Consider the following 13,771-nt stretch of genomic DNA (forward strand, 5'->3'; position numbering starts at 1 on the left):
TTTATATTTCATGTTCTTAGATTTTCATCACAAATTTAACCACCATAAACACTGAAAAGAAAGAAAAAGACCTTCTAGGGTTTAACTTGGACATGAATCGAAAATAACTCAAAAGGAAACAATAACATGAGAGCTCAGTCACTAAGTCTGAAAAGTCCTCCTAGTTTTTTGCTATATGATTGTAATATACTGGTTTATTTCTCTCTGAAAAGCATAAAAATAAAGTTTAAACTGTATAAGGCATCTTTTTCATATATTCTTTTACTTTGTTAAAACAAAAGCATAGTCCAACATAATTTCAGAGCTACTGTTTATTGTTGATTTACACAAAAAGACCAAACTGGGTAACATGAATCATTTAAGTACAAGCACACGACTTTTCAGACATTTTTCAGTGGCTTGGCTGACTCGAATGCACCATCTAGTGTTCAAGAAAAAATATAGAAAAAGAGAAATAAAAGTAGACGGAAACAGAATCATAAACTCTTTATATTAGACACCAAACTAATAATTACATATATGTGGTTTTGAGACACATTAGCTATTATAAGCATATAAGTGCTGTGGTATACTTTGCTGTACACACCCAGAAAGCTGTGACCTGACCTTTTTCAACAAATACAACAATTTTAAGTTTGAAAAAAGCAAAAAATGGATTCTTATTCTGTAGTAGTAAAGTAAAGTAAAGTAGTAGTAAACAATATGCAACCCCCCCCCCCCCCCCCCCCCCCCAAATCCTTAAGAATAAACACAAAGAGAAATTTTCACTGTTATATGTTATCTGCTTCTAGTTTTCACATATTTTTATTTTTTGACTTCATAATTACGAGAAATATCAACTCTATAAGCAGTCATTTAGACTGGTTTAAAAGCCTATCGCAGCGAACAGATGAAGTTAAATATCTCTGCATCATTTTTCTTGAACCATTTATGCTCTCCTCCTGTCTCCATGGCTACAGACATGCCACACTGTCCAGCGTGTTTCTCATTGGCCCAGTTCTCATAACAGACAACCCGGTCACTGACCCACAGCCACAGTTGAAAAACACAGCTGAAGCGCAGTCCCAGCCAGACATACGGTGTGGTGGCGTTCTTCACTTTCTCCTTCACTAATTCTTCCTCTTCGGGATTTGTGATAGACACCAGATCATGATGGTGCAGCTGGCAGTAAGTTAAGGCCTCATCCCATCTTTTGTTTTCTTTGATCAGAATGAATTTTCCTGGCATGAATAAACACAAGAAAACAAATCAGGACAAATACAAAAGAAAAACATTTTAACAAAAATAAGTAAACATACAAGTTTAGCAACTGAGCTTTCATCAGTATTTTTAGAATTTAAGTGTTTTCTGTTTCAAATCTTTACTCCTCTTGATTTACCTGTGGTAAAATCATTAATGTCAAATGACTTCTTACCCAGAATAAACCCCGACCACCCCAAGTTATCGAGAAGATTTCTTTCTTTCTTAAGAATTATTTACATGTAAGTAGCATTACGGGCACCCACTGACAGAAACTAATGTGACTAATGTGTCTTAAGTTCCTTACAAAAGAAGTCTGCATTAAGCGTCTGGGGTATACCTTTATCTCCATATTGGCTTGAATTATTTAGCTTTGATGATGACTTCTCTGAAACATATACTAGTGTTTCTCATGTACACTTTTTTCAATAAGAATAAGAAAGATTAGTTTAGCTTGAACATTTATTCCTTCAGTAAGAAAACTGACAGAAACCAGATGTGAAAGATGAATCTTTGTAAATCTCACCACCACCGTAGCAGAAGAAAGGTTTGCTGGTGTTACAATCATCAGCTTTCCATTTTCCTTCTTTCTTTAATTCAGTCATCGCACATTTCCTGGTGCCTCTGTCAGATTCAGACAGCTCTTCAGGTAACTCACCAACATCTCTCCAGTGTCTGTAAGAATAATTACTCCCATCTGACCACCTCCAGGTGTCTCTGAACAGGCCGATCCATGATAGTGGTTCATCAGAACTCTTTAGTTTACTGACTGCTTCCTTTAACTGTTCTGCTCCACTGGCCAGGTCTGTGTGGTGCTCTCTGCAGTAGCTCTGAGCCTCACGCCATGCTTTTGGAGAGTCAATGAAATGGAGTGATTTGTTTTGTTCTGTGGAATAAAGAGAAAGACAAGACTCAGCAGAAATGTACATTTCTATCTTTAAATGTGTCTTTCAATTGATTTTCTAAAGACACAACTTAAAATAGCTTGAAAAACTAAACTATCAACATTATGGGAATAACCACTGCTGTGACATTATGCTCAGGATGACTTTGCTCTGTGTGGCACAGAAACACTTTCTGGTATGTAATTTTGTGTAATGACATTTGGCACCACGAGATGGTGCAGCAAAGCAAATGAACAGTGTCCTGGTGTAACATGAGAGGCAGAGAAAGCACCGTGGGAGGACGGGTATTGAAATGAACAGGATGGCACACTGTGGCTAAAACACCAGCAGCCAATTATCACATCTTCTCATATTCATTCATTAAATATAAACAATTTGTTTAATTAATACAAATATTGTCACATAGTCTCACCATTATAGCAGATAAAGGTGAAGTCATACGAACAGCCCAAATCCATCAACCCATCAGAGATGTCAATCACTGCACAGTTCTCAAGATGTTTGAATCCGTCATTAGGTTCACCTGCTCTCCATTTCATCTCCTCAGCATGGAACTCCACTCCTGGCAGAGACCAGTGCCACCTCCTGTTTTCTTTTCCTGAGATGCTGTACAGCCCAATCCAGGCGTTTGCTTGATTCTCTGTAGAATCCGTGTACAGTGTCTTCATATATTTCATGTTAGGCACTGTGGCCAGGTCTTTATATCTTTCTCTACAGTAGTGCTGAGCTTCGTCCCAAGTTTTAGGCTCTTCAATAAAATAGTACTCATAGTGCTGGCATAAAATCAATGAACACTGACCTAAAAACAAAACAAAACAAAAAAACCCCACAAGTTATTTAAAAATCTAAAGATGGCAGGTTTTGTGAGCAGTTCACAGAAACCCTGCACTAATCTGAAGTCATGTAAATCTGCACTTTTTACAGGTAAAATGATCGACTTACCTATCAGAATGAGCAGAAAAAGCCTCCAGTGCATATTTCCTCTGTTTGATGATACTAAGATTTAAAAGACAGATAAACAACCGTCAGAGTTAATATAACTGCACCACTTTCACAGATGTAATATATGAGTAAGAAAACATGCAGTTTCTTTTGCACTGTAAAAAAAATACATTACACATGAGGCGAATAGCTACTTTAAAAATGTTTTTGAGTCTTTTAAAAATTAGCAGAAAGAAAGATTAAAATCCTGTAAGTTTAAAGCCAGTGCTGAGGTAAAAATTTAAATTGAGACTAAAGTTTTAACTTACATCTGATTATTCTTCTTTCCTTGCTTCAGTCCGATGCCTCTGCGTGTTGTGTTAAAGAAAACTGCACTCAATAAAATGTCTCTGCTTCAACAAAGATCATTCTATGGTACTCATTTAAATATTCCAACAAGATGGTCATAACAGAGGTAATATAATATTAATATTTACATAATGTCAAACAAACAGATGGTGTTATTTGAAATAATTTACTTTAACAACATGCTTCCTTCTCTCAGGTGTACGTATATATAATGAAACTAAACTAACTGCATGTCTTTACTATTTGGGATGTATTTTGAAGGTTCATTGGAAGGTTAATAAACAAAATTAAACAACTGAAACAGAACTTAATGAGCTACACAAATCAATAGGAGCAGTGATGTAAGGTGTGCATGTATGCTGAGATGTATGCAAGTGTTGTAAATGCAACAAACAACAAAAAGTAAAGAAAAAACAGTGCAAGAAGATTTATAGTCTGGGAACGAGGACCCAGTTGGCACTGATGAACCCTGCTGCACTCACCAGATCTGAAACACATGAGAGAAGGTTTAAAACAATGAGCAGGGTTCATCACAAATCTCCCAAACAAGAAGAGTCCCACAGGAACCCCCACAAAATCCAATTCAGCAGTTCATCATATCTAAAATCAGGGACTCTCCATTAACACTCACACTGTCTCATCACTCCCATACCTCAGCAACTGGATCCTGGAGGCAAATTAAAAGAGTGTAAGAGTGTAACACAGTAAAACATAAATGGGACATGACCATATGCATCATATGCTGGAATGCTGCAAGTGCATTCCTAAGTCCAGAACTGATCGTATACTTATTTAGCCCACATGGAACAACAAATACAGAGATTCCACATGCACACATAGAGAGCAGAACCTCCTAATACCCTTTCAACAAATCGACTTTACTCACAAATGTAGCTGGACCCACTTGACCTATTGTCGAGAAATTCTAAGCAGTCAGTCCATTTCACATTGACCACTAACTTTGTAAGTCTGAGCAGACACGGCATGATTCAGAAGTTCAGCAGAGGAACAAGAAACTTTCCTTAAATTTATATCCTACGTATTTGCATGATGTTTGCCTCAGTTTGAGTCTGAGGGTTTGACTGAAAATGAAAATATATTCATGTTTAAGTTAAATCAGTGACATATAATGTTTTAAAAGTTGAACATTACAATATATACAAATCACATATCAAACCCAAAACATCCAAATCAATTTTTTTGTCATTAAGAAACTACAACATTTTATTGAGTACAAGTATCGTTCAGTCCTTAAGGTGACAAATATCCAGAATTAGCCAATATCCAGAAGGCCTCTCTTCTCTTCAATAATAAGTCATGGTTTTAACACCTTGGGGTCATGGAACATGTTCAATGCCACAAAATCATAAAGACACAAAATCATGTTTCATATCATTAAACTGAGCTGCCCCTGGATAATCGCACTTTTGTGTTCATGTATTTTCTGTTTCAGTGAGAAACTGAAACTGTTCCCCACGTATATTTTCCATTTGTAAATGGAAATCATTCATCCACATGTAATTTGTATATATTGTGATGTTGGCATTTTAAAACATTATACATCACTATACATTTGTTGTAAATTGGTTTCATACCTGTGGTAATTTATGAATCTAAGTGATAATATTAGAAAATATAGGAGATATGAATGGTCCGGCTTTGGGATCAGGTGATGATGTTCAATGTTATTTGCAGTTGTGATGATGGCATTGACATTTTAAGTTTACTCCTGATTGATAATGCGCACATTTGAGATGTCTAATAGCCAGAAATTCTTAATTGGCTGAATCTTACTGAATGTGTGTGTATATGTGCAGATGTGCATGAACACTGTTTCTTTGCACCTGATGAAAGTCACACAGACGAAATGTTAAAACTGAAAGAAAATGTTAGCAGGTTGCATTTTTCTACAGTTTTTTCCTCTGTGCACCTGTCATTGATTCAGGTGTGCAGAGTTTTCTATATTAAAAAAAAAAACTTCACTAAATTCGGCATGTGGTTTTGAGAAATCATTTACACTTAATCTTCTTTAACAATGTCAAGAACTTTCATTGGTCCAGTAATTATATTCTTTTTCAAAGTTAATTGTGACAGCTTGGACCTTTTTGTGTTTATGTGCCTGCCCAGCTGTTCTTCCCGATCCTTTTGGGTGTACCTTTGTGCCCTCTTGTGGCCAGTTCCGCTACTGCAGCTCTGTGCTCTGGAACTGGAATCTTACGTGTCCTAGTTGAGGCCAGATGTCTAAAGAAAGAGAGGACCATAGCAGATGTGAAGAACAGAATTATATTTGTATCGGGTCACTAATAAAAGCTGTCATTCACACTTAAGTGTCTCAGCTATAAATGAATTGTTACTTCCACATATTTATCAGAAATTGCCATATGGCATCAAAACTGTGAACTCTGGAAAATGATACTAACTATTATTAAATCACAGGGAACATTTACCTATGTTTCTTAATCAGACTGTGCTTGTTATTGGACTACCTGTTGATTGCTGATTGAGGACAATTCTCAAATCCTGACTTGAGGTTTACTCCCTGGAGTGACAAGATAGTGCTACTTCAGTCTGATATTCCATTACAGTTGTGTGATTGTACTACTGAGTGTGGGGTTGTCTACAGCAGCAGAAATATCCTGCATATTATAACACTTTGATTTAGATCTCATCCAGTGTCTGTTTCAGATGCTGCTCATCCACACTAGAAAACATCTGTCTCACCTCCTTCATGGACCTGCTTCAGAGAGGCAAGCCTGTCATGCTAGTAGGCAAGACCATTCTGGTATCTAAAAAGCTAAAGCAGTATTACATGGTGGCAAAAGTTCCCTACTACAACTAGTCTGCTATGCTACAGCATCAGATTCTCTGAAACAAGCACACACAAACGCAAAAATGCTCTCATTTCAGCCATGTAGCCTTCGTCACGCCATGAAGCAATCTATGATTGTTTTAAAGGAATCACATGGTAAAAATCTCTTCCTAATCTCATATCCATCATCTTAAAAATATAAGAACAATTATGAGTCTTAAAACAGAGTATTCATTCTGTATTTTCGTATATATCATACAAGCTTGTTCACAAAAAACGTTTTCAGGTAAAATCATCATTCACACCAGAGGGTGTCATTGTGTTTAGCACTGAAATCCCACACGTCTCTCTCTGAGAAAACACCTTAGATAGACTTCCCCTAAGAGTGGGAAGTCTAATGCTCAATACCAGTGAAATGCGGGGTCGGAGGAGAGCTGTGTTTAACCTCATAATAGTGTTTAGCTATGGCATTCTTCTTGTTGGATTAAGTGCTCTCTTTGTGTGTCCAGTACAAGCTTGAACACAGGGCTATTTGAGCACATAGATACCTGATGTTGTGTTGCAGTTTGTGAACTGTTTAACAGGAGATGTCGTTCCACTGTGAGGATGAGTAAAAAACATCTGAAGCATCGTTCACTTTATTTGGCTGAACAATACTGACAAGATGATCCCTAATTGTCTGAGCTCCTTAAAATAATAAGACGGGAAGTTGCTCCAGTATCAGCACTCAGCAATGCTTCAGCCTCTAGAGTGTGTCAGTGTCTGCAAATTTAAATTGTTAAGCTGCTGATGACAGTGGTTAAACTGAGAGATGACAGTTAGTCTTTCTGTTTTTCCAGTTGGAGTTCAGATCTGGACGATATTAAAGCTTGTAGGCTCCCCCAGTTATGGAGGGATGGTACTCTTTCATTAAATCTTGATCTCATTTCATTTGCTCTGTTTTAAATCCAAGTGTGATAAATAAGGATTGTTTTAAGCTGTGAATGATGCAAAGCTACTTTAGTAGAGTCCAAGAATAAGAACCTATGAAACAGGAAATGAGCAGAAGAGGTCCAATTTAAATTAAAAAAAAAACCCTCTCTAAAACCAGTTTATCAGTAACTTATGACGAGAGGAAGTGAAGCAGTATTGCTACATCCAATAAATGCTCAGTTGAACTGAGGTGGTCTTTGTCGGTCAGCATTAAATCCGAACTTTGAACTTATTTGTTGATTCGAGACCTCAAACCAGACAATATCTTCTACACCAGGCACAGAACTTCTTCAAAACATTAGATTTATTTACACTCACTCAGTATTTCTGGTTTCTCACCACAGTATCCACAGATTCCTGCACACAAGAAAGAGCAGGTAAGTTGTGGCAGGTAATAAAAGGAGCCGTGATTTCACTCACTGCAGTGAGTGCAGCAACCCGCTCAGTTAAGTATTGGCTCTTAACAAGGTGATCACAGGCATTTACGTGATTAAAAGCTCTCATAAGTGAAGTTTATTCACTGGGGAGGAAAGTTAAGAGCACAAATAATGTTGAAAGTTTTTCATGGTTTTATTAAAATTTTGTTTATATCTGTGTAAATGATTGTACGAATATTTTCATAAATCCTTCAGGGATGCCAGCCCGAGCTTAAAGCCACTCTGTGTCAGTAATTATTACAAAGGGTAAGGCCAGATTTACTGATCAGAATAGATATTTTCTCACACTGGTTTTGAACTGTTTCCCCTCCAATCTCTTCATCTGGACAATTCTGGTTCTTTTTTTCAGCAGTTTCTGCATGTTCCCACAAGGATGATACGACTGTCTTTTTCTGCAGCATGTGCAAGACTCCAGATTTTCACAGTTTCGAACGAGGATTCTGCTGGGACGTAAAATGAGTCCTTATTTATTTGTAATCCTTGAAATTTGATAAATTATTGAATCTTGAGTCAGTTCTCGGAAACGGATTTTGGAATCAAATCAAACACTTTTATGAAAATGATGAAAACTTTGTGTTTGTGTATTTGTGACTGTAACATGTCATTTCACACCAAAAAGTGCAAGTGATGGGCCTTGAGTTTCCCGTCACTTGCACTTAGGATACAGCAGTCTTTCTGAACCAGGAGTCAGTGTTGTGAGTGACACAACCTGGCAGTGTCCGTGTGCACACACTGGCTCTGTTTCTTATGAGAGTTTGGCACTATAACTTAATATTTTGCAATAAGGTTTTTAAGCCCGCAGCCTGTTTGCACAAGAATGTGCACACATTGTGTGGGCAAGAGCAAACATAAAGAGGGCTTATTAACATTGGAATAAGTGCCAAGAATACGTCTTAACTTGCTGATTGTTTAGGAATCCTGTTCTTGCTCAATATCACTGCTTGAAGAGTCTCTGTTATCGTTTCCACTTGAGAAAGTTGTAATCTTCACAACTTTCTGTGCAATTATTCATTAAACTGTTCAAGGATGCAAGGAATAATGTTCTCTTTGCAATAAACTCCTGCAAGAAACCAACAGCTTCCTCTGGGCCAAAAACCTCCCCACCTGCATCGGTATACCTAAATTAGTTGAAATGTAATCCCTGAGATAGTGCAGGAAAGCTGTAAGAAGACCACAAACAAAAGGACCAGCAACTAGTGGCTTGCTGCTCACACACCCACTTTATTTAGTGAAGCTAGTGAGCAAGCTAACCTTAGAGGGCAACAATATGCACTCTGAAACTAAGCTGTAGGCAGGATGACAAAACCAACAAGACTGACACGCTGGGAAAGATTTACACCAAAAACAGTTTTAATCCTTTGTATCCTGCACTGGAGTGAACAGAGGAGATGGAGGCGTTTCACCCAGCTGGAAGAAATTAAACTATCTAAACTGTTGCTTGTATGCATCAGCCCTAAAGATATACACAGAGACCAAGCAGAGGGGAAATCAGTATGGTGTTTTTGGAGAAAAATGCTGCTGCTTACTGTAATAGTTTAACGATCAGAGCTTTTCTTTTTGTCCTGTTTGTTGTAAATCTATATAAAACATGGCTGCACACACACTGCAGCACAAATTCTTTTGCACATTAAAAAACCAGCCAGTTAAGGGTGCGGGCTTGGGAGGATTAAGAAGCTGATGAAAAGGTTCTTGGCTGCAATATCAATCAAGGACATGTTGTTTTGATGGGCCACGTCTTTGCCCTTAGAGTACCAGTATACCCTGTAGTTGCTGCTGACGTCTGAGGGCTTTTCACGGTACATCTGTCATGTTCTAATAAATGAGTGACATTGTGATGTGTGAGGGATGAACATCCGAACCTCCAGATTCACCTGGCCAGGTGCTGTGCTCATTTGGCACACATTTGGCCATGGCACAGACTCAACAAGGTGCTGGAAACATTCCTCAGACATTCTGGTTATCACACAGTTGGTGGAGAGTTGTTGGCTGCACATCCATGATGTGAATCTTTTGTTTCAGTAAATCCTCAAGGTGCTCTGTTGGACTGGAATCTGATGACTGTGGAGACCATTGTTCTGGAAACCAATTTGGTATAATCTGAGATACCCCGTACACCAGCAGTCTCCAACCTTTTTTGAGCCATGGAACGGTTTATGCCAATATATAATAACAATATTTTCGTGGACTGGCCTTTAAGATGTCGCGGACAAATACAACAAAATAAAACCAGTACTGGTACCAAAAAAAGAAGATTTATTCATAACACACAGGAAAAGACCCAGGGAAAACGAGTTAACGATAAAAATGATTAAAAATAAAATGACGATAAAAACCCTGAAAACCATAAATTTCACACCCGAGCCTCAACTCTCACAGTCCGGTACCAAACGACTCCGGGGGTTGGAGACCGCTGCCCTACACCATTGCATCCCCACCACCATCAGGAAGCATGGATCCATGCTGTCATGTTTTTTATCCCAAATTCTGACCCCACTTTTGAATTTTGCAGCAGAAATTGAGACTCATCAGGCCAGACAATGTTTAGCCCATCCACTAATGTCCAGTTTTGGTGAGACTGTGTAAACTGTAGCCTCAGTTTCCTGTTCTTAGCTGACAGGACACCCAGCTGCACACAGTGTGGTCTTCTGCTGCTGTTGCTCATCTGCTTTAAAGTCCCATATGTGGTGCATGTCGAAAGCCTTTTCTGCATAAGTTGGTTGTAGTGAGTGGTTATATGAGTTACTGTTGCTTTCATATGAGCTTGGAGAAGTCTGGCCATTCTCCTCTGACTTCTCACATCAACAAGGTCACACAAAGAACTGCTGATATTTTCTGTTTTTCACTCTCTGTATGGCCGTGTGGAAAATCCCAGCAGATCAAAAGTTTCTGAAATACATATGGCGCATTATGTGGAAAATGTACCAAGTGTGTCGGAATGTAATATAAAATGAAATAAATACATTTTCGTGGGAGTACTGTGAGTAATGTGGGCACATGACTAATGTTGGAAACACATTTATAATGGAGCACTGGCAGCTAACAGAACTAGTTTTAACATGTGCATGTGACTGTTGTGAAATATGTTGAATCTGTCCTTTAATCCCGACTGGATTGATTGGTTGAGGCAACACATTCACTTTTAACTCAACTCTGAATGTTGGATTAAGTGTACAGTAGAACAAATACCTTGTTTAATGTATTTTACAGTTGTAGCACATAGACAATTAACAGCTCAAGATGAGGCCAAAAGAATATGTCAGAGATTACTGGATCAAAGGTTGGTTGCTTTACTTCATCTGGGCCTTCTAGAAAACACCAGAACAGGGATTAGATATTTAAAACAGATCCAGGCTTTTCTGATTAATTACAAACTTTTATAGAAACCAGAGGTTTTGTATGGATTTGCTTTTTATTGGCAATAGAAAAACACAAAGTACAATTATAGTGCTGATACAAAAATGAGCAAATCTGTTGTGTATATAATGACACAAAGTGTATGTTTCTCTCAGAGATGCACTTTGTACTCATTCACGATTCAAAGCTGAATAGTACAGTATCATATATGTTTTATATACATTCATTTTTCCCACAACGGTTCTAACATTAACGTCTTAATGCCAGATGCATCTTATCTGAAATATACATGGGTGTCAAAAAATAATTAGAATTTTCTGACGGTTATTTATGGTTCAGCCTTTAAAAGGATTAGGATACAGTATTTTTCTGTACTGGTGAACTGTGCGCATGGCTAAAGATGATATACGATGTCTGACAGTTCGTTGAAGCGTCCGCTGTCCTCTCTGATCTTCCTTTTCTCGCTTAGCGTTCTGTAAAGAGGCAGGAGTTATGATGATTCATGTGCATAACCTGTGAAAGTGTATGCCATTTTAAGAGCATGTTGTGTAACTTCTTACATAATAAATCCAGCCTCCTCATCTCCTTCTGGACCCAATGATCATTTGGATTGGCACACACAGGTTGTTCCCTCTTCTTCAACTTAAACCTACACATATGAGTATCGTTATTAAAAATCTGTGGATAAATGGGGATCAGTCACTTCCTCGGTCTGTGCCAAGTCATTATGATGGAATTTGACAGTGTGGGAAACAAAATGTGCCAAAAGTGAAGGACTTCACAGTCGATACTCACAAAACAGCTCTGATGTTGCAGTCCCCATCTGTTTCCTGCATAGTGTAACTGACAATGTATCTCTTCTTTTTTATCTCATTAACGTAGCCAAGGCAGCAGTTGGCATACGAGCCTGGAGAGAAAGTTAAAGAGAATTATGATCAAATAAACCAGCCCACTTGAGAATCTCACTGGAATTTGACCGTTTTGACAATTTGAATAGATTTGAACGTCTGTCAGAGCAGTCCAGGAAGATTCCCACATCCCCTTACTAGGGGATCTATTTCAGGATCTATTTCAGCAAATTTCTCTTGCTCCACTGCTCACTCCTCTCCTTGGTTTTATTGTTGTTTTTAGCTGACTTCACCTTAACCTCACCATCTCTGCCTGAACTGATGCTGCTGATTGAGAATCCCTCTGAACAAAGCCAGCTTACACAAATACTGAGATAATATGATGTGTGTAGACCTGTTGCACTTGGCAGCAGCTGCAAATAATTTCACAGCATGCACAGAAAAAAAAGTGAAAGCACTTGAACGTGAAAGGGCTGGTTTTACATGAAAAGTATTTGGATCCTTTAGGAATCTTTACTTTAATCAAAGTAGCAATACTACAGTATAAAGGTATCAATAGTATTTAGTCAGATAAGCAGCACTCATTTCAAAATCATACCCACATTACTGGTTCATGATTAATGTCTGTGTCCCTTGAACATTGCAGCTGCATCAAACAATCATTTTAGACATAAACATGCAGTACTTAATGAAATAATTTTGCTTTAGTCTAACTTTTCTTTTATTATTTAATTGTTTAAGGAATGTTTTTAGAATTTCATTTATTATTTAAGTCCTATGTACAAGTGACAGCTGTCCTTATGACCTTTTTAAAATTCTGCATCTTGCCACATTTAAGTGATCTATAAAAGCAAGATGACTGAATACATGTTCATTTAAAGAGTTGTGATAAACTGCTTTGAAAAGAATCTCATTCACTTAAAAATTGTCCTCACAGTTTCAAAGAGACGTGGCTTCAGGAGCTGTGGTTAAACCAAGACAGGGCATAAAAAGAAGCACTCAGGTGCATATTTTCAGTAATTTGCTTTGTCCAGAAAATGCTTTTGAGATACCATGAAGAGCTGCATGGTTAAACTTTTGTGAATTCTCTTAAAAATACATTTTTAAGTGGAAATGTTAAAGTAGTAATTTGAAACCAGACAATTCTGTTTCACTTACCTTGTACCAGACTCAGGTACGTGCAGAGGAAGAGCAGCATGAAAACAAAAGCATGAAACTTCATGGTTGCTGCTGCTGTTCTTGTGTTGCTCACTGCACAGAAAGTTAGAGGCAGAATCTATCACCCCCACTGTCTTGAAATTGTTGGGCAAATATATAGTTTTTTCTCAAATCCCTCCCTCAGTGCTATTATGAAAGAGCACAGAGGGAGGGATTACTTTTTGTTTCTTTAGCTGAATCAACAAAAAATCCCAAAGATAACACAGTTTGACATACATAAAGAAAGAGTTATTAGCTAAAAAATACAAATTGATATCTGCAAGTATCCCTTTTAAAATCTGAGGATAATCTAGCTTTCATGTGAAAGGCTAGCTCAATTGGGGAAATATGACCCAGTTCATCAAAGGTCATAAACATGATACTGGAGTCATGCGAGGATGATGAATTAAATTGAGGGACATTTTTTAAATGTAAAATATTGTATTTTATTTATTTATTTTTCCATCTGTTTTTGTAATAGCATATCTATTTCAGGCACGCAAGGGACTGAAGCTTAGGTAGACCCTGGAAAAGTCGGGGCTAACGTAGAGAGACACAAACATTCTTGTTCACAAATACACGGCTGCCAGTTAACCTAACATGCATTTGGAGTGTGGAAGGAGACCAACATGAGATCCAGCCATTAATCAAAAGACATCAGTGTAAAATATTGGGGAAGCCTTTGAGCTGCAATCTTTGGGGATTCGGAGAAGAACCAGT

At 37.9% G+C, this 13,771-nt stretch overlaps 2 protein-coding genes across 2 annotated transcripts; both read right to left on the minus strand.

Annotated features, from left to right (window-relative positions):
• Positions 1 to 755: 755 nt before the first annotated feature.
• Positions 756 to 3,494, minus strand: LOC106096525 (C-type mannose receptor 2-like). Its single transcript, XM_013264370.3, has 5 exons — positions 3,395 to 3,494; positions 3,087 to 3,140; positions 2,557 to 2,943; positions 1,766 to 2,125; positions 756 to 1,220 (listed from the first exon to the last, which is right to left on the minus strand). Exons 2-5 carry the CDS (start codon positions 3,118 to 3,120, stop codon positions 874 to 876), a joined length of 1,128 nt encoding a protein of 375 aa, XP_013119824.1. The 5' UTR covers positions 3,121 to 3,140; positions 3,395 to 3,494; the 3' UTR covers positions 756 to 873.
• Positions 3,495 to 11,042: 7,548 nt separating this feature from the next.
• Positions 11,043 to 13,161, minus strand: LOC100694279 (C-C motif chemokine 20). The gene is made up of 4 exons (XM_005460445.3): positions 13,013 to 13,161; positions 11,802 to 11,913; positions 11,567 to 11,655; positions 11,043 to 11,479 (listed from the first exon to the last, which is right to left on the minus strand). Coding segments are annotated over exons 1-4 (267 nt in total). The 5' UTR covers positions 13,077 to 13,161; the 3' UTR covers positions 11,043 to 11,477.
• Positions 13,162 to 13,771: the final 610 nt, after the last annotated feature.

Source organism: Oreochromis niloticus, linkage group LG17 (assembly GCF_001858045.2).
Source record: "Oreochromis niloticus isolate F11D_XX linkage group LG17, O_niloticus_UMD_NMBU, whole genome shotgun sequence".
In the NCBI taxonomy this organism is placed as follows: domain Eukaryota; kingdom Metazoa; phylum Chordata; class Actinopteri; order Cichliformes; family Cichlidae; genus Oreochromis; species Oreochromis niloticus.